The 26247-nt window shown below is 46.8% G+C and overlaps 1 protein-coding gene across 9 annotated transcripts in view; it reads right to left on the bottom strand.

Moving 5' to 3' along the window:
* Positions 1 to 26247, bottom strand: part of PPIP5K1 (diphosphoinositol pentakisphosphate kinase 1) — a 57160-nt gene that overhangs the window by 10114 nt on the left and 20799 nt on the right. For 6 of the 9 annotated variants that reach the window (XM_071568096.1, XM_071568089.1, XM_071568093.1 and 3 more), the window contains 19 exons: positions 26017 to 26138; positions 25518 to 25619; positions 24719 to 24805; positions 24204 to 24279; positions 23601 to 23710; positions 22553 to 22638; positions 22018 to 22146; positions 19946 to 20067; positions 18999 to 19181; positions 17991 to 18132; positions 17105 to 17328; positions 16074 to 16201; positions 15469 to 15583; positions 14020 to 14127; positions 12677 to 12793; positions 12237 to 12401; positions 10978 to 11068; positions 5973 to 6095; positions 1631 to 1693 (listed from right to left, as the gene is read on the bottom strand). In XM_071568096.1, the coding sequence (XP_071424197.1) occupies positions 1631 to 1693; positions 5973 to 6095; positions 10978 to 11068; positions 12237 to 12401; positions 12677 to 12793; positions 14020 to 14127; positions 15469 to 15583; positions 16074 to 16201; positions 17105 to 17328; positions 17991 to 18132; positions 18999 to 19181; positions 19946 to 20067; positions 22018 to 22146; positions 22553 to 22638; positions 23601 to 23710; positions 24204 to 24279; positions 24719 to 24805; positions 25518 to 25619; positions 26017 to 26138 (2293 nt within the window). The remainder of the gene's footprint in view (positions 1 to 1630; positions 1694 to 5972; positions 6096 to 10977; positions 11069 to 12236; positions 12402 to 12676; positions 12794 to 14019; positions 14128 to 15468; positions 15584 to 16073; positions 16202 to 17104; positions 17329 to 17990; positions 18133 to 18998; positions 19182 to 19945; positions 20068 to 22017; positions 22147 to 22552; positions 22639 to 23600; positions 23711 to 24203; positions 24280 to 24718; positions 24806 to 25517; positions 25620 to 26016; positions 26139 to 26247) is intronic. The other 3 variants (XM_071568092.1, XM_071568095.1, XM_071568098.1) reach the window with 3 other exon arrangements.

Genomic DNA, 26247 nt, shown 5'->3' with positions numbered 1-26247 from the left:
GGGAACAGTTTTTGCATCCTCAGGCAAGCAGTTCATGGGGTTAAACATCCTGCTCAAAGCAGTGCCAAGCCTAGACCAAATATCCCTGACTTCAAGCTTGCACTTGCTGGAACCCTGTCTTTGTTTTCTTGATTAAGGAGCACTTTTCCAGTAGAAATACTCATTGGGTTTTGGGGTGAAACTTGATGCCAAGTGTCACCCTATTGTATTTGGGGCACGGGCAGCTGCTTTGCAGCATGGTTTAGGAAAGGCTGGAGCTGGGTGAAAGATCTGCATGCAAGATAGAACAACACACCCTGCTCACATACACCATGTCAGCTCAGATGGTGTCCAGACATACAGACCAACTGAGCAGTTTTTTGGTCACTCTGGGAAAAGAAAAACCAAGCAAACACAGAGAACAGGTTCCCTCCAGTTATTTGAAACAGTACTGCCACAGTGAGCTGCCCTTTTCCCTTTCATCCTTCCCAAAACAGTCTTCTGAATTTCATTCATCTTCCAGATTACACCGAGCACGATGTCTTCATATTCACCACAAGACTGCAGAAGCTGCCTTGATCTTGTAAGGCAAAAATACTTCACTTGGTATCATTCAGTGATCCACTTTGCTTCCAGCTTGTGTCAACCCCAAGAGGCACGAGGGGAAGAGGCATGCTGTAAAACCTTTTAAAAAGTACTGTGCAAGACTTGGAGAGTAAACACTAGTTCAAGGCACCTGCTACAACAGAGCTAGTGGTCTGTAACTTCACAGACTCACACTTCCTAGTGTCAGGTTAAAGCAACATGGAGATAATGAATCAGCAGAAGCACTGGCAGACATCCTTCACCAAGCCTTTCCAGAGCTATGGGCAGGATGGGGTAAAGTAGGTGACGACACAATGCCAATCCCCTCCCACATCAGGAAGGCAGCAGGCCCAAGCTTGCACTGGCCACCAACAGTGAGAGCTCTGGAGAGAAAGCATTCCCAGGATAATGTCTGCAAGAAAGGTGAGCCTACCTGTACCAACATCACTGTGCTTTGGGAACCACAGGACCAGCCTAACAGACAGGTTTGCCAACAGGAGGCCATGAGGCTACCAGTACTCCTGCCATGGAACACCATGCACAGAGGGAATGCTGCTGGCACTTCCTTCTCTCTCACCCTACAGTGGGCTCTTCCAGGTGACACACAGCTGGGCTAAGGCTATGCGTGTTTTCATCCTGCCATTCTGCAGTGTAGAAATGCTGGACCTCAGCTGCTGACACTCCGGCAGATGGAGTAGGTATCACCCCCAACCCAGCAAGTCTCCTGCCGACCTCCACCCCTTTCGGAAGCATGACAGAACACCTTAATGTCAGCAGTGGATTTAGAGGCTGCTTTAGCAGTCTACTCACAGAGCCACAGTTTTTGCCTTTTCAGCTGGGACACAAACACCTCAGGGGAGAGCAGAGGCACCACTGAGCAATAACAGGGGATGAGTGAACACATTACTCAAAATGAGACAATGGGGGAAGGTGAAGCATGTTTGGACACCAGATACACACACAAAAAAACACAAGAAGGCCAAGAGAAGAACATGTGCAGAGAGAGCAGAACATGAGTGTGGGGTTAGAAGTGTGAAGGAATGTCAAATCAAGGAAGCAAACGTACCATTAGTCGGATGCTTTGCAAACGACACAGAAAATCGTTTTACGGCTGGCATAGACAAGAGCTCTGAGGAAATAAAAACAGATCATCTCAGTTAACAGCCTGCTTTGAAGGATCCCCCTACCCTCATATGCTTGCAACTACCCTTTCAGGTTCACCTTCCTGACTCCCACAGCTGCTCCTGCTGGCACTGCAGTGGCACCCGAGACACTCCAGCTGCAGGTCTGACTGAACCGCTCAGCCTCTTTGCATTCCGCGTCTCCCCACGCCCAGGGTGTCCCCTGACAACACACAGACCACAGCCACCTCTCGGGGACAGGCAGCGTCTCACATCTTCCCACCACACAAGGCTCAGCCCAGAGCAGGATGAAGCCACTGCAGCACACAGACAAGCAAGCAGCAGCACCACAGGAGGACTGTCCTCAGGATTTAACTGCGCCCAAGGAAAACCAACCATTCTGTGGAGGGACTGAAGAGTTCTGGCACAGGTACAACTCAAAATATCCTCTTCATGCAAGCTTCACAGAGCTACTTATGAATTCAAAAGTAAATCACCTGACTAGGGAAGAAACTGAAGACCCATGAAGACATGCCTCTACAGTTCTTTGCTCAAAGCATTTCAGTACAGGAGAGACTTTGGGATACACCTGTCAGAATGGCCCTCAGGCTTCCCCTGGCCATGTCCCAGCCCAGGACAGGGTCTCCCATACAAATCTGTGGTAGTTTTGGCTTTAGTTTTAGCTAGGCCTCAGTTTAGCAGGCCCAGAGAGTGTGACATGGATTGAAGGGGACAAGCATCACCTGACTTAAACAACCGAAGAGATATTTCATACCATTCTGACATCAAATCAAGTTTAAAAGAGGCTGTAGGAGGTGGCTAGCTCTCTTTCCCCTTCATGGCTGGGTGTTGAGTAGACCTGCTATCACCATTGCTGAAAGTGTTAGGCCTTGCCACCGTTCCACAGCTCTTTGGTTTGTGAAGTACACATTTTTTGTTATTGGTTTTCTCCTCTCTTGCCAGGTGTCCTTTGGGGGGAGTCTGTTGGCGTGTTTTTGTGGTCTGGGTGGTTGGAGTCCATTGGGTGGGTGACTTGGTGGTTGTTGTTTTCCATATTTGTGTATATATGTATGTGTATGTGTGTGTGTGTGTGTTATATCATATTCTGTTTTAATTGTCTCTCTTTTGTATAAACACAAGAGCTAGCCAGTTCAGGTTTTTTTCTCCTCTTCAATTATTTTTCCTCCCTCCTTTTCCCTTGGGATGGGGGGTGGGATCCTCTAACTCTTTGTGTTGGGCAGTTGGCATTTTGCCAGCTTAACCTAGCACAAAATCACACATCAGAAAGACAGCGCAAGGATAGATACTGTGCATCTAACAGATGGGCTTTAAAGGACATGGACTAGGCTCCATATGCACACAAAAAGGGGCTGGAAACATCCTTTATTCCCGTTCTGGAAATTTCTCAGCTATCATTGAAAAGAATGGCCTGGATCAGACCATCTGTCTGTATCTGGGATTCGATATGAGACCCCAGTCACTCATACCTTTTGCTGCTATTTGGGAACTTTTAGGAAATATCAGAAAACCCTTTTATTTCTCCTTCATGCTTCATGCATCCATTCTCTCTAGTCTGTGGGGTCTGTATACCCGTCCTCCTCACCAGTGTACCAATTCATGCTGCATACCCCCACTGTGCTCCTCCAGCTACATCCATTGGCTTGGCCAAATAATGTATCTACAGCAACTCTGACACTTGCTGCAATTTCCTCCCCCAGCAACACAGCCCTAAAAACTGTTTTTCTTTCTTAAAGCTCAAGAAACAGCATGCCAGTCTTCCCGACACATGCAATCCCTAAGAGATGTCCAAGCTCTGGAGCTGTAGTCAGCTGGTGATCACCTCCATCCCACCCCACACCTCCCCTTGCCTTCAGAGCACACCAATTGAGAAGGCACTGACCCAGCTTAATGGGTCTCTGGCTTCAGGCAAGCCAACTTCAACTCACAACCATCCATGGACCTTCCCTCTGCTTGAGGTTGGGACAACTTTGTCCTGAAGTGTACCTTAGCCCTTTTCCAGCTCCAAGCAAAAAAGACTTGGGAAATAAGGGCCCTTGAAACCTCCCTTGAACAAGGCAAGTTCACACTGGTGGCATGCTATTAGCCACACACTGCTCCTTGAAGCACCACAGCCACGAAAAACTATCAGAGTTCACGCAAAGACATGCTGCACAATCTGAAGGCTTTTCAACATTATCAGCCCAATGATTGTGGAAAAGGCCTTAAAACAAATGTCCTCCAAGTGTCTGCTGTAGCTGCTGTGTCACTGACTGCATCCGGCTCTAGTGATGTTTGGTTTAAAGTCCATTGTTCAGCATTTCATTGGTGCTCATTTAAGCATGAACATGAAGATCAAGGGCTCATTTCACATTCCAAACTACTTTCCCCAGAAGCTAAATGCCCTTCTGTCTCCTACTTTTTTTCCCAAGTCCCCAGCTCCTTCCCTCCAGGTGCCCTTATTGTAGCAAGGTGCTGGTAGCACAGAGGGCCAGGGCATGCCAAGGAACATGAAAACAGAGGTGTAACATCAAGCCAATAATTCTGGGCTGTGTTAGCCTGTCTTTTAGGTACTTGAGGGTACAACTGCATCTTGGCACACTGTGACCTTGTCAATGAGTTTAGGCTAATGCAAGCAGGATGCACTCGACCTTGAACACCTGTAGCCAACGGCAAGAACATTCTGCTACACAGTCTACAGAGACAGGCAGCCCAACACTAGAGCTGAGCAGGTCTGTTCTGTGCCCAGCTGGGCACACAGCAGTCTCAGAAGCTTTTCCCTGAAAATCAGTGCTGCCTTGGATTCCCACTCCTTGTAGAGTTAGGAAAGTACAGCAGCCATGTCCCATGCTAGCCTTTCCAGGGCTGCCCTATGACTCACACTCTGGTTTTGTGCTAAACAGCTTGTTCTTCAACCTGTGATTAGCCTGGGGCAGCTTAAACTGGTACAGTGAGGCTGAGAACACTCCCACTTCACCCTCCCTCTCACTGTCACTGTGTGCCAGGGCATGCCCTAAGGAGCTGAGAAACAGTTCAGTTTTCTCTTACACAAGAAAAGCAGCACAGGAAGCCAGTGTACATAATGTCACTTGTGGGGTTCCAAGAGAGAACTGGATGACATCTTTCGACCTTGATTTGCTAGGCCATTTTCCTTGCCTCAAAACTGGACAAAAATTCAAATGAACCAACCTCTTGTTTTCCCCAAATTACTGCCTTAATCATCTCCCCACCTTGTAATCCACCAGGCACTCATATTCTCTATTGATTAAAATACCACAAGGAAAAAGATAAGATATCCAAGACAGATTATTTTACATCCATTCAGATGAGTGGTACAAGATTAGGTGGATTTCCAACCTGATCCCAGCATGCTGTGCAGACCTTGTCCACGGAGCTCCTCAACTCAGTGTCCCAAAAAATGGTATGTGAATCAGTAATTGGAGTTCGAGTCCCATTTCTATTGGGACCACAGTGGACACTTGCAGTCCGTGCATTACACCCTCCAACTGCTCAAGGACCGCTCAGTCTCTCCCTGTGCCCCAATTTATTTGCAAGTAACAACCCTCTACTGCTCTCTAAGTGTGGCACCAGTGCTGGGCACGATGTGGCACAGTTGCAGCACCTGCACCCGTGGGCATCAGGCAATACTCACACTCATGGCTCAAGGGCCTTCACCAGATTGTCTTGCTGATCTTCCCAGCAGTTTCTGCACAACTGCACAGAAACCAGACTTCCCATCCTTTTGCAGTATTTCATCCAAGCAGCCTGCTTACCTCAAGCCCTTCAGGCACATTGCCCTTGCTTCCTGACAGATACCTCAGACTCTGCTGCATGCCCAGCCTCACTCTAGTGTCCATCTTATCCCCACCAAAGCATATCATTCTGCCTTTGGGACAGCTCCATCTTCCACAGGGCAAGGATTACAGATCCAAAAAGAGCTTACTTTAGCACCAGCAAGATCACCAAGGTAAGCATGCTGATGTGATCTGCTGGATTTCCACACTAGGACAAACCTACTCAGTGTCTGGATCGATTCCCCCTCACAACAGTGCGTAAGGTTAAAAAGTCAGACCAAAGTCAGACTGCAGCAATACAGCACAACAGCCTAAAACTCCTGTCACAATGTGAGCCCCTTTCTGTCCTTGGGATATTGTAAATTCATTACTGTAGATGCAGTGAATATACACAATCAGCTGTCACTATTTTCAGCAGTCCAAGTCTGTGCTGCAGGAGCATCCTGAGATACCAGCACCCACAAAGTGCCACCCTGCTGCTGGGGAACACACATACCGTCTTTGTATGTCAGGCTGCTGGCAAACTTTTTGCCATGGCTGCGTGCGTAGTCCTGGAGGTTGGGGGCACTGGAGGAGCCTCCCAGCACAGTGGTGCTAAACAGCCCGGTGCACTGTGATCCTGGAAAGGCAGGGAAGGTGTTAGTATCACATATCCACTGCATGCAACTACAGAAAAGCGGGGTTAGTTGAAGGATAAAGAATGAACTGGCCACTTTGCAAGCAATCTCAGGAAAAAACATGATGCTGGGAAGCACAGGGAGGCAATGTTCTCCATTCTATATTCCATAGTGACAAAGGAACAGCAGGTAGCCCAAAACTCAGCGCCAAGACAGTTCCTAACTCCACACAGGGGTTTGCTTCTGTTTGGCTTTCTTGCCTTGACCTAGGAGAAACACCTTTATTACCTTCAGTCAGCAAAGCTACACACTCATGTCAGAACAGTCAGGATGCCAAACTGCTCATGGTCATTTCACAGGGCTTTATTGCTCTGCTCTTCTGCCCTTTCTCTTTGGAAAGGTCCTTTTTCTGTAGGACACCGAGGAGAGCAAAGGACTGTCTGATCTGTGGACCAGCCAGTGTGGATTAATCCCCTGTGAACAAGCAAGGAAGACACTCTGACCAGAGAGCTTGCTTTCACAAGCTGATACTTCACAGCCTCTCAATCATGTCTTGCTGCTCCAGCATAGGTCCAATTGGTCCATGAACGAGCCTTGCAAAGCACCAGATGTGCACACAGCCTGAAATTTTTACCTACCCTGTGTCAAGAAACATGGCGTGCAAGATGGAGGGCAACCTAATTCCTGTGGCTTTGGCTTTGCTTTCTGTAGACCAACTTACTTTGTGTGATATTTAGGGAATACCAGGCATTCGAAACAGGATTCTTTTGACTGACTGAGGAAAGCAATTGTGAGTGAGACAAAACCTTATTATGGGCCAGATACAGCCACTGATTGGCTGCAAATTCTTTGCTAAAACTGTCTTGCTGCTGTATTTTGTTCTGAGAATACCAGCTGCTAAAACCTACATTACTCTTACATACAAAAGGCTTCCAGAAACAAGCAGGTTGATCTGGTTCCACCTTGTCTGCCAATGCAAAAAACCTGCCACACTGCTTATTAGTATTTATCAGAGCAGTGCAAATATTACTACTCTGAAAGACATTGGAAGCAGCTCTTGATTCTAAAATACTGCATCATATTTTGGTTGGAAGGAGCCTGAAGCTTCTTTCCCAATGCCCTAGCAGGACTAACTTGGACCAGCTTGCTAGGGTTTGTCCAGTCGGGTTGTCAATATCCCCAAGAAAGGAGATTTCACAACCTCTCATGGCTCCTGCTCCAATACCTGGTACATTCATAGTGGGTGAAAAATGTGTTCCTGCTAGCTAATTGGAATTTCTCATGCTGCAACTTGCATCTATTTGTTCTCAACAGGCTTTGGGGACAGTCTGTGTTCATCCCCTCTGCAACCTCCAGTTTAGGTGGTGGAACAGCATTAAGGTCTCCACTCCCCACAGGTTCTGATCTGAACAAGCCCTGCTCTCAGCTTCTCCTCCAATGTCATGTGCTCCAGTCCCATCCACCTCCACTGCCCTTTGGTGGGCACACAACCCTGACACGCACACCCTACACACCCCAGGGAGCCCGGGGCAGGACAGCAGATCTTCAGGCACAGCCTCTCACAGGAGGTGAACGGAGGGACAGAGCCAAACCTCTGTGCCTGTACTCCAGCTGATGCAGCCAAACTTGCCATCAGCCTTTTCCGGTGTGAGGACATGCTGCTGACTCACATCCACGCACTGTTCTTTGGGTCCCCAGCTCTGTCTCTGCAAAGATCCTTTAGCTGAAGTTCTTTGGAGAAAACACAGAGATCCAAACATATTGAGCTGTTCACACTTAAGCTCAGCCTGGGCTGACCATCTGCTCCTGGGGTGACCAAAAGCATTCTCAGAACACTGAACTGCACCTGCTCCTACACTGACACTGCTGGTGGCTTTGCACAGCACAGACTAGCACATACGTGTCCCTGGACATACAAAGAACTCTTGCCTGCAGGGTCATGAATACATAAGCCTTAGAAAATTTCCTTCTAATTCACTAAATTGATGCTGAGTGCTGACTCAGCATGAAGTGGAATCTGTCCGAATGCAAACGAAATTTTGTCATGCAGCAGCCAGAATGATGCTCCTAATTGCTCTTCCACAGTTTAGAAGCAAACAACAGCAACAAAGTCCACCCAAGTGACTCATTTACTGGCAGATAAAAACAGAACACCAGATTTTTAGGACTTTATATCTTGAGTAACCTTGTGCTACTGATCATTAAGCTGAGGATACCCCAGTGTTTCTGCTGCCTTGCTGCAGACAGAGCCATTCTGCTAGTGCCCTTAAGCCAGAAGAGCATTTACAAAGATGACCACAGGGACAACAGCAATCATCTACAGTGAATTCCAGGAGACCTCTGTACCCAAAGAAATCACACACATACCCCCTAAAAAACAGAAAGGCCATTTGGATTTAAATGCACCAACACTTGCTAGAAATTAATTCACATGTTCATTCAGTGTTTCAGATGTTTAAAAATAGATGTTGTTGATATCCTTATGGGAGTCTCAGCACAAGGATTCATGCCTCTGGCAGTGCTCAAACATCCAGGAGTGATTTTACCCCATTTTGAAGCATTCTTGCAAGCAAAGAAAGGCACTGAAACTTTCCTGGGCTTCTCAAGCTAGAAGCATACACACTATGGCAATCCACAACAAGGCACTTGATGCGGCCAGAAGAAACATGGCACACTCCAAAGCACAGACAAAGCAAGCTGCAGCCACCCCTTTTCCAAAGAGAGAATTCAAGGCATTTTTTAAATGACAGGAGAGGCACCACTATGGCAGGTATGTCAGCAGGGCTATTGTAGGAGCTCTGTTCTTCTCCCTATTCTCGTGCGCTTACACATATGAGGTTATACCTGGATAGACACTCCATTTTCCAGAGATAGCGACAGACAGGCACTGACAAGGTCAGGCAACAGGAGGTGTGCTCAGCTTCACAAAACTCAGAAACAGCAGGTAGTGCCTGAATGAGACCCCTCACAGCACAGCTGCTCAGACAAGTATTAAAGCCAAAGTTCAAGCTCCTGTGAGTTCTGTATTATCTCTCACAGAGAGAACACATTTCAAATCCTAAAGGAAAAAGAAACTAGATTTCTTAAAAACAAGTAGGAAAGGAATCACGAAGATTCCTTGAAGAGCTTGACTTGTCCAGATAAAGAGGCACTGTTCTTCATAACAGGTGTCGGGTTAAGAGAAACTCACAGAAACACAGACATCCTAATCACCAAGGGTTGTGCAAGCTGGGGTGGCACCACAGGTCTCTCCTGCTCAATCCTTCTGTGCCTGCAGCTACAAGGCTCTAGAGAGGAGAATGACGGCTGGGTTGAGTATCCAGCTAGAGGTCTATGTCACCAATCAGATCTACCAACTCCTACTTAAAGCTTTGTCTCTGCAGAGCTTCACAGTCAGGACAATGGCCACTACGGGCTTCCCGGCAAGGCATGTCAAGCAAGAGTCTGAAATTAAACATGCTGGGTTCACATTTCAAATTTTGATATCAAGAAAAAGTAGTACTGTACAAAGGTGCAGAAGAGCAGTGGTCTTCTCTATTGCCGAAACAGACATTCCTCAGAAACCTGGAAAAGGCTGTAGTCCAAGGGCTTTCCAGATCACAGGGCTTCCAGTACTCACACATCCAGACAATAAAACCAGTTTGATGTACTTGGTCATTCTCCAACCAGATGCACTTCCCTGACTGTGTGCCATCTCAGATATTCCCAAACTGAGCCACATGGATGCACAGAATACCCACAGGTTTCTTCAAGTCTAAGCAAGGCAGTCTGTCACAGCTCACTGAATCTGAGTGGGGCTGGGAAAGGCAGAAATAAGTCAAAAACCACCATGGCCAAAGCAATTGTCCCTTTATGAAAATAATATGCATCAGCCACCCCTATTTAGATTTTTCCAGCTTGCTGGGAGCTTAGCTGGCAGACTCCAGGGATACCTCCTAACCACTCAGAAAAAAAATTCCCTTTCCTTGTTAACAACTGGCTTCCAAAGAAGCAGCTCATTCAAAAGTGACAAAGAAGTGATCAGGCCTTTCAGGAGTATGTTGGCTGCAGGTTTTCCATATAGCAGAGTAAAGAACTGATGAGTCAGAAGTGCTGCAAGTCTGCAGCAGCCATGCCACAATGCTAAGGTGGTTTTAGAGAAAAAGAAAGAGGGCATGACTTGGGCATTATCACTTCTTATCTGCAAGACTCAGGTGGCACAGCCATCTCTGAACTTCATGACAGCAAAGGCAGCTTTTCAGTTTCCAAACAGACCTTGCTTTAGCAAAAATATTTCAGGAAGAATTTCAACTATTCAGAGATAGTTTAGGTAAAGATGACAGGGAATAGAACGATCAAGGCAGAGAATACCAAGTGCCCCAAAATATTCTCTTCCACTGGCTACCATGTGAAGAATGGCTGACCAGGGACTGCAGCTCAGAGAGCTGTCTAACACCTTGCATGTGACACATCTTTGCTTTATGAAGCAAAGGTAGGAATAGAAAAGTCTCACATGAAGAGCAGCTTTGCATATAAACTGCTGTTTTGCAGAACAGAAAGCATGCTACTTCTCCCCTGAAATCATTTCTTACTGCAAAGTTCAGAAATGGTGTAACAAATGAGAGCATCGGAGAAGCGGAAGGCCAGCCTGCAGGGAGGCAGTTTGCCCCGTTGCTCTGATACTATGAAGGATGAAAAGGGCATCTTCTGCTGCTAGCAGCTGAAGGAGAAGATTGTACACAAAAGGAATGACACCAAGACAGTCTCTACGATGGTCTCAACAGTAACACTGAGAGAAGACATAAAACACATGAAGAACTCAAGCCAGACGTGTATGTGGAGAGACAGACTGATGCCCATGGAAATACAGAGGTGAACAGGCAGGTCACAGGTCAGGTACAGTACCTAAGCCACTTTGCTTCATCTCAGAAGACTGCCTGGAATATGTGCTGAAGAGGCGATAACTTCCTGCTTTTGAAGAAGATTCAGAGAGCACCTGCAAAGACAGATAGTATAATCAATGTTGTGATCTGAGTTTACCCACTGCTCTCAAAAGCCTTTACGTATCAATTGAAGGTACAGAAAGGTATGCCTCTTCCATAAAACCACCATTTTCAAGAAGCACAAAGGTATTCATATGCTAAGGTTGTGACAGTGAATGCTCAGTTTTAATTTCAAGTTTGTGTTGGCTTGTGGAACGGTGGAGATTCCAAAAGTACAAAGGAACTCATGTAGTGAGCTCCCTGTCTCCCAAGACTCTTGCTGGGAATACTGGGACATAGACTCTGTCTTTAGGAGCAGGAAATCACATTCTGTTGAACTTAGTATGTGCCTGTTACAAAGAGCCTCTGAGTGCTGCATGCAAAGGTGACAGCACACAGCAATGGAAGCCAGCTAACAAATACCTCAAACCTTAACTGCTTTCACTGGTTCAGAAAACTGATGTAAAAAATGCCTGTGAAATCCCTCCAAAAGGAGAGACAATTCCACAGCACTCTGGAGGTGACGGTCACCTACAGACAGTGACACAGAATGGCCTGGGAGAGGTTAGAATGGTAAAATCAATTTTATTACTCCAGCAGATCAGTGAATGGGACAGTTCTAAACCCTGACAGTTTAAATACCCTGGATGAACCCACCAGTGAGCAGGGAACCCTGATCATCATGACATCTTAGATGGGAGAGAGAAATGAGAAATGTGGAGCTGCCTTTGTGAGAGGCAAAGGCTGGAGCCTAAAGGAAGGCAGAGATGTCACACCATAGCTAGGTGATGATGTTGCATGTAATCTCACAGGTGGCTACATCAATCAGTGCCTCTACAGAGCATGCAATCCAAACAATTCTTGTGGTTCTCAAGCATTTCCTTACTTGTTCTTCCCCATCAGTTCCTCTGACCTGTGCTCCCCCTTGTCAAAGGTTCAAACAAAGAAAGCTGTGGGGAAAGGGTTCCTTCAGGAATTTTTCTCACCCTCCCAACACAAAGGTTTAGGGAGTTGAAGTGCCAGGCCTTCCTCAATGAGGAGTAGTTTTGGAGGTCTGCTTTCCACAAAATCTTTCTTTACCTTCTGCAGATCCATCCCCAGAATCCAAAAGGAATGCCACAAAACCAAAACCAAGCAAAAGGCCTTCCTTGGAATAAGGATGGGAGCCCGTGGGGTGGTTACCTCCATGGATCCTGTCTTCCGGTTCCTGATCAGCGGCGACCTCCGCTGGACGCCAACTGGCTCAGAGGGCTGCGGCGACTTCTGCTGAGCACGGTCTGGCTCATCGCTACCCTTCTCCTTGGAGAGGTCCTCCAGGCTGCCTTGGTCAGCCTTCTTGTCCTCGTTCTGCCATAAGGAAACACCGATGCCTTCAGGCAGGAGGCCTTTGCCAGAGCTACCCCACTCCAGCTCCAGTCTCAGACCTCTGCCAAGGTTTGGAGGTGCCCGCAGCCCGAGCAGCCATTCCGACAAACCTGGGCAGGGCAAGGACATGACCAGCCAGCTGCCTGCGGGCAGGGGAGAGCAGCCAGCAAAGAACTTGCTGTAGTAGGGCTGAGTAGAGCAGGACAGTATCCAAGGATCCCCTGGGGCCAGCAGCCCCTGCCCAGGTGTCTGCTCACCTCTGCCGAGGCCGGCCGAAAGCCAAACCCTGTGGGCACGTTCCTGTCCTCCTCGCAGCCTTTGACGCCAGGGCTGAAATGCAGCTCCACATGGAAACGCTCCTCTGAAGAGGGGTCCTGTGAGCACATACCACAGGGAGCAGGTAAATAACCAAACCCAGTTTATCGTACCATCAGCACAGGCCAAGGTCCCACCCTGCCACGCTGGCCAGCACATGTCCCAGGAACAACTTTTGGAGGGAAAGCAGAAGCAACAGGAAACCACAAACAGAATGGCTCATCCAAAAGGACAGCCCTGACCAGCACATAGCTGAGGCATTCAGACTGTTGTCATTTTGAAACAACAGCCACAGAGGAAAAAAACAGAATTGGGCTCTATGTGTATATATATACACACAACTCTAAACCATAGCCCCTTATGAACCACTCCTGCAGCAAACCCAGCACATGCTGTGACTGGGTCCCTCCTGGATCTTCAGTCAGGCTGTTCCAAGATTTAAGTAACTATCTGTAATATTAATTTTTCATTAAGCTTTTTTTAAGGAAGCGAGAGCTTTTACTGTATCTGGCACTAATGATATAAAACCAAGTTTCACCATATTGACTGACCATATTGACTGACCATATTGACTGACTGATCCACGCCACTCGTTAGGACTTTTTCTTTTTGACAAGCAGAGCTTCTACCATTAGAAGCCCACACCAGCTCTGTAAATACAAGTCTCTAACTCGATAGGGTGTGGGGAAGGGGCTGCTCCCCTCACTACTACAACCTCCTGCAGCACAGACCTGAGTCACAGGGTCTGCAGATCAGGATGTGCAGTTCAGTGCCAAATCTTCTTACAGTCACCACCATCAGCTCCAACATTGCAGATGTTTACTAAATGAGTCTCTTTATTTCCTGAAGATACCAGTATACACTTCTCTAACTATACCAGCATACTTTTAAAATAAAATGAAGTTTATGAATGTGGAATTTCTGAATATTTTCTAGAAATATTTCAAAACCACAGCCAAACATCACTTGGTTTTACTTATTTTTCCTACTGTTCCTTTGCAATTATTATTAGAAAGCAGTAATTAATTTTGCACTAGGAAATGCTTTAAGATCGTTAGAATTGATTACATAAAGTTTGGTGTTACTGCTCAGGGTGACATTGTGCTTACATGTAAACAAGCATTAACTTGGGTCACTGCCACTGGCTGAAAACCAAAAACTAGCAGTTGTGTTAATGATTCGTGTGTCTTTGTTCACAAGCGTAGACTTCCAACTGAACTCATCTCTGGGGACTGTGCCTGGAATCATGGCAGGAAGCATTTTATCCTACAGCTCTATCCCTCACCTTGTTGTTGTCCTCGTAGAGCATGATAACAATCTGGGTCATGTAGTTCAGCTCTGAGATAGCACTCAAATAGTCCATGGCTCTCTTCCACTGCTGGTCTTTGTTTTCCTGATATATACACATAAACAGTCGCATGGGGTAAGCAACAGCACACACCTTGCAGCATTCAGCGAAATGGGACTGAGAGAGTTCCTCTCTCCACAAGGTAACAACATTGTCAGGATAAAATCACCTTGCTCAACTTGCATGAAGAGATGACCTTGCAATGAGGTGGGGTGCGTGCAATGAGGAGCAGCTACACAGAGTGACACTACAGCTACCCACAGCACTTGCGTGAAGATCTGAGCTGCAAGCCTCTGTGCCATGCTGACTGGAGACAAGCAGAGCCCACAGCAGTTCCCAGACACAGCCATTCTCAAACTATAGAATGGACCACAAAGGATGCCCTTGTGCTAAATAAGGGATAAAGGGAAATGCTTTTACCTGATGCTGAATGAAAAATCTAGAGACACTTGGGCTCCACCCAGTAGGGGAGCCCACCCCTCACTGCCTCCCCACACTGCCAGAAAATACATGCACCTGAAGTGCCACTCATGATGCTGTGGAGCATCTCACCAGCTTGATGGATATGAACTGAACCCCCTGGTACAAACAAACCCAAATATAGCCCAATACGTCTGCGCCGGCAACACCGCATCCTCAGGCACTTGACTCAGGCAATAAAGGAGCCTTTTATTCAGTGAGTGATTCAGAGGTACTTGTCTGATCACTGCCTACAGATATGCTGAGTTGCCACAGACATCAGAAATCATGCCTGCTAAGCAAGCCCAAACTCACAAGCCATTTCAGACCATGCTTAAAAGTGGAAAGATAAATCAGAGAGCCTCTTGAAGAGACTGAAGCAGAGCTTTTCTCAGGAAGCAGGTTATGAGAGAAAGTGAAGGGTGAATTGGATGAATTAGTCCCCTAAAAATGTGTCATCTGCCTCTCTGGTAGAGAGCACACCCTGTACTTCCTCTGTAAGCAAAGGGATTTTATTGACTCAGAATTGAGATAAAGACAATAGATAACAGGGTCAAGCTCTTGAAATAAAGGGTTGAAGGAAGCAGGAAGAGAGACATTCCCTCATCTTCACTGCCTCATACTGCTATCCTGCTAAACAGGTAAATGGTCTGCTCACCTGAAACCAGCAGGACAGCTCTTGAAGAAAATATGTCTCTGTGCAAGCAAGACAGCACTGAGGAAGAACAAGGCTCCTCTGTGTGGAAAGGCAGGAAGCTGCAGCATGCAAACACAGCAGTGATGGTGCTGGCCAGAGGCCACTGATGCACAGCACTTCTGGGAGAGCTGCCTCAAGGGGCAACCTACAAATATACACTGTCTACCTTGGAAAAGGCCACTGGAAAAAAGCAGGGAGGCTTACTCTGTGAGCATTGCTGGGACACTTACATCCAGGAGCCCCCCATAGCGGAAGATACTGAGCAGGGAGTGCACGTGGCTCTCACTAGTGAAGTACAGCCGTGTCCGGACATGGCGACCAGGTGACAGGACTCCTCTTGAGTACCTAAACCAAAATCAGCCCAGAGTTACTCAGTCTGCCAACCAATTGCCATCTATCACCCAGCAGCACTTCTATATACTTAATGGAGTGAGATAACCCCACACTGGGCAATGGCAAAGGCAGCAGGACAGGACAAACACTAGGAGCACTGAGCAGAGGAGCAGCACGTTTCATGGAATCCTAATGGAGACACACAGTATAACAGTGGCTCATCACACTACACTTGTCCCGTGCAAGGAAAAGGATGAGGCACCACCATTCAGCTACAATGGGTAGAAGCTTCTGTGGCACTTGTGTTCCTGGTGGGCAGTCTCAATGTGCCTTTTCCATTTCTCTTCTAGTTCTAGGAGCACCAATGTGCCATCCTCTTGGAAGGTCCTTCAGTGTATGCTCAGTACCTCCTTCCACATCAGTACACTCTTCTGGCAAGAGAACTACCCACTGCTCCATAACTGCCCTCCCCACCACCAGCAGCATGCACCACAAGCCTTACAAGGGATGTAATTTGTTGACAGACTCATCTTCATGGGTTCTCTGTAGGTCCAACTGGATCTTTTTAATCAGAGGAAGACAAAAGCCAATAGCAATCTCCAGTTTCTCCTCCTTATTAATCCCATACTCCTGCAAGAACAAAACAACAGATACCCTGAGCCCTGGTTTTTTGCCCCGTCCTCACAGGAAAGGCAGCTTGACTTCAACAGTCCTGTTTGCAGCACCACTGACTAAGCAAGGACAGGAAGAGAGGTGTCACTCAGCACCTCTTACTTTTTATTTTCCACATATTGCAGAGGGTAACAGAGGACAGAGACTCTTCCAAGAACCCCAGTTATGCCTGGACATGACCGTCCAGTATTCCCCCAAAAGTGGAGAGGTGTGGGTACCATGAACAAACCTCCAATCTATGACATGCAAACTTATACCCTGACCTAGCGTGACCATTAAAGCAACAACTGCTATTGGCAAAGAGAAAACGTGCAGTGCTGTGCTGAAAACTGCATCTCATCAGCAACACTGAAAATGTTTAGAAGACCACTTCTGCTCTACAGGGGCATAAGTGCAGCTGGACCTTGTTGACAGAAGCTCATCCCATATAAATGAAACTTTGTAAGAACCAAGTCAGCTTTGCAAACTGAGTAAGTCCTGGGTTTGACAAGAATGACAAACTTGCCAGAACTTTAACACAGAAACCTCCTTTCCCCTTTATGACCTTGCATGGGGAGGATGGGATGTTGCTGCAGTGCACACGCAGCTCAGAGTTGTGGTGTGACACACTACAATGAACATGGAAAAGCTGCTGTGTCAGCTGCTCATTACTCTGACCCTGACAGAATCCTGGACCACAAGCCCAGCCCTGCCACATTTTAAGTCATAAATAGTTTTGGCTTTATACAAACACTAAGATAGATCTGAGAAACACTCACTGCGAAACGCTGCCTTGGGAGTTATTGTGCAAGAGAACTGAGACAAAACACACAAGGAAAGGATGAGAAATTGGTGCCACAGGCACTGTCACACAGGCTCTACCTGAGGTATGATTACATCTGCCAGGGCTTTGGAGAGCTTGAAGAGTTCAGCTGTGCCTTCCAGTTTGAGCGCACAGTTGTGCTGTACATCATACTTGATGCAGTCGTAGATATCGGGGATCTTGCTGATGTCGTAACGTCCGTTCTTCATGCGGAAATCTCGCTCCAGCTTAGTCCATCGCTGCAGCATCAGTTCCAAAGTCTCACTGTGGTACAGCTGCAGGTCTAAACAGCAGGGAACACTAAACCACACTGACATCCCAGAACTACAGGTTACTGATTACTACAGAGTACTGATTACTGCTGCAGACATTTAAGTGACAGCTATGACAGACTTCTCCCAGCACAGAAGGGCTCTGATTATTGTGCCACCCACAGGAGTCCTAGTCTGAAGAAACTGCTGGACCTGTTGCCCAGAGTTTTAACCTGCAGCAACAAGCTACTGCTGAAATACTTGAGAAAAGGGAAACTGTTTGCCTGTTTCCTTAGGTTTGCCATAAATCCCATGGAATGTCCCCAAAATGCCTTTTTAAAACTTCTTCACCGTTATTAGGAAAGTTCTTAGAGATAGTAAATTGTGACTGAAAAACTTGCTGTTTACAGTCTCCAGGAAATGCCTGAAAAAAACAGGCACACCCCTTCAGGTTATACTGCTGCTGTTTACTTTCACTCTAAACCAGGAGGCACATATCATTTCCTTTACATTACAGCTCCCTTTAACAGTAGCTGAAAAGCAGAACAGGAGCCTTCCACATTAATTGAATGTAGAGAATTTCACTTCAGACTTCTTTGCTACAGACAAACATAAGTGCTAGTGGCATTTGAGAGTTCTGAAGATGAAACAATAAATTAACCTGTTCCAGACCCTTTCCAGTTCTGATGCTCACCTGCAGATTTTGGGTCTTCCAGACGTTTTCGTATCTGGGAGGTGAGATTCTCAATCAGGGTGAACACCTGGTTACAGACCTCAACCGGGTTCTGGATAAAAGTCATGGAGTTGAGCAGAGAAGCACTGCCTGTTGGTGCTAGCTGAAAGAAGATTCCAGCAAAGATTAGTTAGTGTCTGTACAAGCTGGAAATACAAAATATCTGCCTTTTGCAGCTGTACTGCTTTCTGACTCAGAAGAAAAGCTGTGATCCCAGCTGAACACAGTAAGCTGGCCTTTTCCTAGGAGTAGTCAGGCATGTGTTAAAAACTTCCTCAGGACCAAACTCAGAGAGTGCAAAAACCTGCTCCCATTAGACTGGACCTCCCTCCACTTACAAGATCCACTCTTGTCACACTTTGCTTCTGTGCTTGAGCAGAAGGGCTTCAAAGACATTTTAAGTAGTTCTCTGAGATGATAAATATGTTCCTTAATGGATTTTGGTCCAGCAATCACATCTCAGAGTCTGAGAAAAACAGGATTTTGGGGACTTGCTGGAGAAACAGCTATAGCACTTTCACATCTGCAGTGCTGGATGCAGCCCTAACTCTGTACTCTGCAGTTACCAGACCCTGACAGGACACACAAGGATTTGTATCCAAAAGGTCTGTCCACATATGCACAGAGTATGGATCTAGAATCCAATGAGGCAGACTCCCTGCCCACAGCAGCTGGGATTGCTCTGGGCAGCATGTGGGAAACTGCAAGAGCTCTTTTAGCACACTCACAAAAACAAAATGCACTGGGACTTCTAAAGAGAGAAGGCAGCACCAGGATGAATCTTGAAGGGGGGTTAGCAGAGCAACACTGAGGACTGTCACTTGAAGAAGGGCACTGCCCACTTCTGTGCATATCCTGTAATTCTGACCAGAACTAATCTCAATGGTTCACATACCACAGGCTTAATATTAAACCACTGCAGCAATGCTTCCAAGTACAGGAAGCAATGAAGCCACACAGATGCTTTACCTTTTCATAATCCTCTTCACAGAACTGAGCATCCTTCTGCATGATTTCATGCAGTCGTGCCTTCACCCTGTGCTGACAGCTGCTAAGGGAGTCACTGTCACTGTCCAGCAGACCATTCATGTTGGCACTTTTCACCATTTGCACCAGGATGGGGGTGAGCTCTCCTTCCAGGGCCAGCAGACCCTAAAGCCACACAGAACAAAATTTCAGCTCTGTGCAACCCAAGTAACAAACATTTCTGGTAGTTTCATGGCCAAAATTCAGCCAAATTGAGTGAAATCCCAACAGTCCTTGAAGAGCATTTTTACAGGAACAGTCCCTCCTGTCAGCGGTGACTCTGGCATGCTGCTAGAGCTGTTAAAGGAACAGACAGCTCTGCCTGCAGCAACCCCAGATTTATCCAGGCAATTGTTGAGCAGCCATCTCATTTTGCTTGAAAATGCTGATACAGCAAAGGCTCTGAAGACCAGCTAAGGGCACCACAGGATTCCCCTTGGCTCAAGCTTTAGCTGCAGATGAACCTGTCTTCTTCCCCACCACATACTGCACCAGATATCTCACTTCCCTTTTAAATCCATCAGGCAAGGAATAACCCCTCTGGATGGGCAGTCATCCCAGAAACACTCATTCCATAGGCAATTAACGCTCAGTAACAGGTCTGGTGTGCTCTAGCACCAAACACCAGCAATACTTCACGTATAACACCTGCTCCAGTGAGAGTCCTGTCCTGGACAGGACACAAAAGGTGACAGATGTGTGCAGCTGCACCAGATGTTCAGTCCTGCCCCATACACCTGCTATTAGCACAGTGTAGCCCAGTCCATCCAACAGAGAGGAGGAAGATTCTAGGACAGCTCCTTCCTCATCACCAGAGGTTTTCCTTTAGAAATGACATATTTTAAGACTAATGTAGCAGAACAAACAAATGCCCAAAAGAGAGGGAGAACCTTTGCAAAAGCTGCTGCTGTCATCTGAACTCGCCCCTCATCTGAGGCATAGATCTTGAGATCATGGCGATAGGTGCTGTGCAGCCTGAGCAAGCCACAGCCAGGGAAACCAGCATAATCACCTGGAACAGAGGACAACTCAAAATTCATATTCTGACACTTGCAAAACTATCCACTGAATACACTGGTTTAGACAACAAACTTTATTGTAGCAACAAACTTACCTAGAGAATAAAATCACTTTCATATGCACTTAGGCTGCTTCAAAATAGACAGATATACACGAGGACTAGAAATGTAATGAAGGCTTTGCTTAATTTGGGAAAACCCATTTTGAGGGAAAAAGTGAGTCAAGTCTGATGCTGCTCAAATTCTGCAGCAAATCCCTCTACACAGTCTGTGTAGTTTTGCTAGCTTGAATACCCCAGTGCAAAATAAAAACACACACAAAAAAATAAAATCACTTTCTTCTGCTTGTTTTCTATATACGAGCAGGTTCTGCTGCCACCAGAGCTGCAGGAAGGGCTGTTCAGCAGGGAACAGTTTCCAAAACAGATCTTGTACAGCTACAATTACCTCATGGTATGAATTGCCAGTTTATTTCCAATGGCTGAGTCAGCCACAGGAGTCAGGTCAATAACAGAGGAAAGCAATTCATGCAGCTCTCAAGTCTGACCTCCAAAGACAGTGACTACTGGTGACTATTTGCTGCTGCCGCCTCGCATCAGGGCGATTCTGCACAGTACCCAGCCACACTGCATGACAAGACAGGGTACACTGGGAACACTGCTCCCAGTTCTGAGCTCACAACTTAGATAAACACCTAGACAGACAAGGACAGGCACTAGCCAGAAGTCAGACGAAATGTCTTAACAAAGCTGCCAGGCACCAAATGCTACTCAAGAACACAGCACTCTCTGTCTCCATGAATGACCACATGGAGCAGAAGTATTCAAAGCTGTGGTTCAGAATGGTCCTTATCTAAACAAGGCTGTCACTTCCCTGTAGAAGGTTATCAGGTCAATTAAGCATGACTTCTTTTTGTGAATCCATGCTGCCTACTCACAGTCACTGTCCTTCATGCCCAGGAATGATCACCCAGATTAGCTGCTCCATTACCATCCTGAAGACCATGCTGAGGCTGATCTGGCTGCAGCTCCCTGGGCCCTCCTTTCTTATCATTTTTTAAGCTAAAAGTGACATTTCCCCTCCTCCAGTCCTCAGGCACCTTCCACACAGAGCATCGAGTGGCCTTGCAGGGACCCCTGTCCACTCCCTCAGCACTGTGGGTGCAGCCCATCAGGGCCCTTGGGCTCACACATGTCCAGCTTGCTTAAGTGTTCCCTGACCTGCTCCTTTTCCACTAAGGGTAACAAACTCTTCCTTATTCTAGGAGGAAATCTTCTCCAATGCAATTTAGATTTGCTTAATTAATCTGAGATGTAATTAATTAAATTGAATTAATTAAACATATAAGTCAAAGACAAGCAGTATCCTGTATGGGCTCACTGGACCAATCCAGTAGCAGTGTATTACTCCTGACTCAAAGGCTGTCTTCAGTCTGGTTTTTTGCCTTTTCAGCTTTTGTTGATTTATGTGCATACTAGATGCTTTTCAGTGTCACAGAATTATGGTGGAAAAAACATGGAGAAGTTAACTTACTATTCTCCTGTCTCAGGGCAGGATTATCTGTGTTCCAAGAGATTTCCTCCATTCTTTACATCTGACCTAAATTCCTTTTTAATGATCCATACATTTTGAATCATATTTGCCATGTCAGAATGTATTTTATTAGAACGGCCTCTCTTTTTTGAATCCTGGCACATTATTTAAAGAAAGCTGTTGTGCTTCAAGACACACTGAAGTTCAACCACTGCAGCAGACCTCTCTGGACAGCTTACACATCTTTGGGCACAAAACCAACCTAAATTATTTATTCCTGCCATGTCAACTCAAAAGAACAAACACTAGTCCCAGAGGCTACACAGTCACAGGTGCCTGAGCAACCCTCACCTGGGTTTGGCAGCCTGGCAGCCACAGGGCAGGACCAGAGGTACCTCGACAAAGCTCACCTTGGCCTCCAGGGTACATGCAGCGAAAGGCTCGCCCCAGCTCCTCTGCCTGGACTCTTCCTGTCGGGGTCAGCTCTCCACCCCACTTAAGAACCAGGAGAAGGGAGGGGGAGGACTCTCGGCGAGCTTCTAGGAGACAAACAGGTACTCACTACATCAGATCTCATGGCTGAGCTTGCAGAAGGAGAGGAGGGGAGGAAGAAGAGGTTGTCATCAGCACCTCGCACAGTGTTCACAACACATGCCTGACGCAAAACCCCCAGGAACAAAACCAGCAAGTAGGAAATTTGGTCACTACATTTTGAAGGTATAGGGTGACATTCACAAAATTAGAAGCACAAGCCCTGTGGCAGCAACCAGGGCATACTGGTAACCATATTACACATCACTCCAGCCTCCCCTATGATGTGAACAAAGATAAGACATGGGGCACCGATTCTGCTTGCATGTCCAGAGGCCTATACAAGTAGGGTAGCTGCATGCACACCTGAACTGCAGCCTTGAAGATCAGGGTAGCAACATCAGATTTCTTTACCTTCATCTTCACTTGCAGCTTTAGGATGTCCATGAGGCAGGTAGGTCAACTGAACCTTACGGTTAATGCCAGAAAAATGTCCATACCTGTCACAAGGGAGGGGGAAAAAAACCTGAAACAAGTCAATTCCAATCAGCTTTAGCCCAAATGTCCCCAGGCAGCACATAGCAAAAGTACAGCACAGGCAAGAGGCTTTCTGCTGCAATGCCCATTGTCACAGAACGTGAAGATTTTTGCCATATCCCTGTGACCCAGCACACCCCCCGAGAAAAGCCAAATAACTCCCTAAAATGAAATTCAAAGATCTTTCCACTTGCTCTTCGACAGAAAATACTCTGAGCTCTCATTCCTCACTAAGGCTTTAATCTCTACCTACATCTTTAACAAGGGAATTAATGAGATCACAAATAAAAAACCCTCTGCCAGATGCTTTGAAGATAACTACATCTCCAGTGAACACAAAGAGCAGGGGAGGGAATCACAGCAAAAAAATCTCCTCTGTGCTCCAGAGACACAGCCTGAACACGGACACTAACTGTGTGTGCCACAGTGAGCTGCAGTCCTGAGAGAAACACTGCTTTTGTTTCTAAGATGCCAACACCACCATATTGTCTTCTATTTTGACTGTACAGAACCTGAGAGGACACAAATATCTTTTCATGTTTTCTGAGCTTTTTTTGTTAAGCTTTTGGCACCAGGACAACCTTATTTAAAACAAGATTTATTCCAAATTTATCAAAATGCTTCATATCAACATGGTCCCTACAAGACTCCAATTCCTCTCCTGCAGCAAAGAAAGCTCAATTTTGTCTCAAGCTGTTTAGCCAAACACCAGACACAGTTGGGACAAGAACCAGCAGAGGTTTTGATGTCAAGAAGAAAAGGTTAGGATCATGGTACCTTTTGTACCTTTTGTACAGCTCCTGACAGGGGACAGAGAAGACCCCAGTCTCTGGGTACCAGCTGGCCAGGCCACCAGCAGCACAGCTTGTTTCTGTATCACATGCTCTGAGGCAAACCCATGGTGCCCCAAGATAGGAACTCTTACATCTCCAAGACGCTCTTCAGTTGCTCCAGTTTGGATTTCCTCTCCTCAATTTCACAGTCACTGTGGGTTCCCAGCTCCACCACAAGCTGCCGCGCAATGTCCAGCACTTCCTGTTGGAAAGCAGACAGCAATTCTGCCTCAGAATCACCACTGTGCTCCTGTGAGGATTCCTGACAGCTCTACCTAGCAGCAGGTCCACAGACACTCCTCAGAAACGTGTAATTTCATAAGACACAGCTCAGGCAGGACAAACTTTCACACTAAAGTTTGCTTAATTCCCACCCTGTGCTCCAGTCCCTTTGAGAATGGAACAGGTACCTCCAACTCCCCCACTCCCAGCTGCCACCAGAGACAATCACAGCAGATGGTAAAGCTGCATCAAGTCATCCCCATCCTACAGTGTGCACATCAGCCACAAGTTTCCGCTCTGCTCTCCTGCCGTCACCGAGCTGAGTGTGCACAGGGTGCGGAATGAGACAGGGAGCATCTGTGTGACAAACTGTTGCCTTTTTGAGGGTTCTCACCCATCCAAAGAACTGCCTTGCACTAGAATCTCTATTACCTGCATGTCCCACATAGTAACCTCAGAATGGACTTCCTCACCTGCAGCTGCTCTGGTTTCTTCAGCTTCAACTTCCCTGTCTTGTAACCATCATATTTCTCAAATAATTCAAAGAACCTGAAAAGACAACAAAGAATGCCATTTATTTTCTGCTGTTTCAGTGATACAAGGAGTGTCATCCCTACATAGGCATTCACTCTGTCCTTCGGGGAGAACAAGCAGCCTGCAGGCTCCTCCGTGTGCTTCAGAACTTCTGAAAAAGCAAGTGGTTTTCAATATAGGACTAGGAAGCAGCCACTAGCTTCCCATTTAGTGGGGCACTTCCTTTTACAGTACCTAGCACACCTTCACTCTCCCTTCCAGTGTTCACACAGAAGGTGCCAGGATCCTCAGGGGGAAAGGGGGCTCTCTCAACTGGGACAAAAGCATTTGCTTGGATGGAGCCAGAAAAAAGAAGTGCCTCCCATGCACTCGGCCCTCTGATTCTGCTCTTGGTTCAGAGAATGGGCCCTCCTCCCTTCCCAGCAGCAGAGCACCTTCTTGCCTTGGCTCTTACCGGGCATGTTTCACTTCCATCTTCATTTTCTGCTTCGGGGTGCGATCTCCGTGCCGGATGACTGCAATAACACAGCGAAGCTCCATCCTGGGGAAGTATAAGATACACCTGACAAATGTGCCCCTACACTCCAGAATTGCCACCAGGGAGTAGCTTCCCATTTGTCTTTCAGTGCCATTCTTCTGACAGTTGCTTTCCTCATCAGGAGCAGAAACTCTCTCCGATTAAATCACGCACAAGTGCCAAGGCTGCAGAAGCAGTCAAAGCTCTGTAGACACTACCAGGTCATCTGTTTTCATACCAGTGTACAAGTATGCTGACAATCACAAAGAAACTTTTGTCTTTGGTCTTTTAGCCTTATGTGGTGGAAAACTAGTAAGCCAAAAGGTATGAAATGAGGGGCCCCCTAGTGTGTATGGGTAACCAGAATATTTCAGCTAATTGTTTCCAGTCCTTTCACTGGCAGCTCAACACACACTTTCTCCAAGGAGCAGCCAGCTACAGCAATTCCCTGATCTCTTTCCTGTCCTGATCAAGAATTTGGATCCTCTAAAAGCCATGTCAGCAGTTTCTGTAATTTCTTCAATGACTGCTTGTCTGCATTTGGCAAGCCTAGAACTACTCTCCCACTAGCCACACCTTCCATGTGCATGGCTAAGCCTTTCCACAGGCATTACAGGCTTTGCAAGAAGCACAGCAGCTGGAGGATGCCGTGCTGCCAGTGGTGTGCTCTTGGACAGGGCTTGCACTTTTGCCTCTCATGTACCCATCACTGGCATTCTTATCAGAAGGTACTCACATAGTGCCTGAAGTTGTGGGGACAATGGGAATGTCTTCTGCCTCTGTTGGTATGGACCAGGGGATATGAAACTGGGGAGCCAATTCCCGCATGATTATATTTCTGGAAGAAATCAGAATACAACATTCACAAGAAATTCCATTCCCTTGGTTCTATGCCTCCTCCTTAGCAGCTCAGCTGAAAGACTTGAAGAGAGCCACAAAACTTCCCCTCACTTTCCTTGGAGAAACACCTACCACAGTATGAGCTAATTAGGGCACCCCAAAGGGGCACCAGTTTCCCTCACATCACCAATACTACAACTGGGCTTAACATGCAATGAACCCCAAGGGCCATATGTAATTAACCCATTTCTCCCAGAGCCAAGCTTTCACCTGCTAATCAAATGGCCCAAATGAACCACTGGCAGATTTCTCCAACATACTGACCAGGACTCCATCTTCATTTTACTTTGCTGTGAGTTACCTTATCCTCTTATCAAAATTCAAATTGTACATACCCAAGGATTTTGGCACAGTCATCATAATATTTCATGGAGTTCTTCACAAAGCTGAAGCCATTCACATCACAAACAAAAGAGTGGCCATTGGCCCGCAGGAGGTCGAACCCGCACACGGTTTGCTGCAGAAACAGAGGACACAGAACTTGGGCACACAGTGAGGGACCACTGAGACAGCAGCTGCCCTGCCAATGGGGCACACACAGACCCAGGCAATGCTGCCCAGTTCAG

Source organism: Pithys albifrons, chromosome 13 (genome assembly GCF_047495875.1).
Source record: "Pithys albifrons albifrons isolate INPA30051 chromosome 13, PitAlb_v1, whole genome shotgun sequence".
Taxonomy (NCBI): domain Eukaryota; kingdom Metazoa; phylum Chordata; class Aves; order Passeriformes; family Thamnophilidae; genus Pithys; species Pithys albifrons.
The sequence above is the reverse complement of the archived record's forward strand: the minus strand, read 5'-3'. Positions and strand labels throughout refer to the sequence as shown.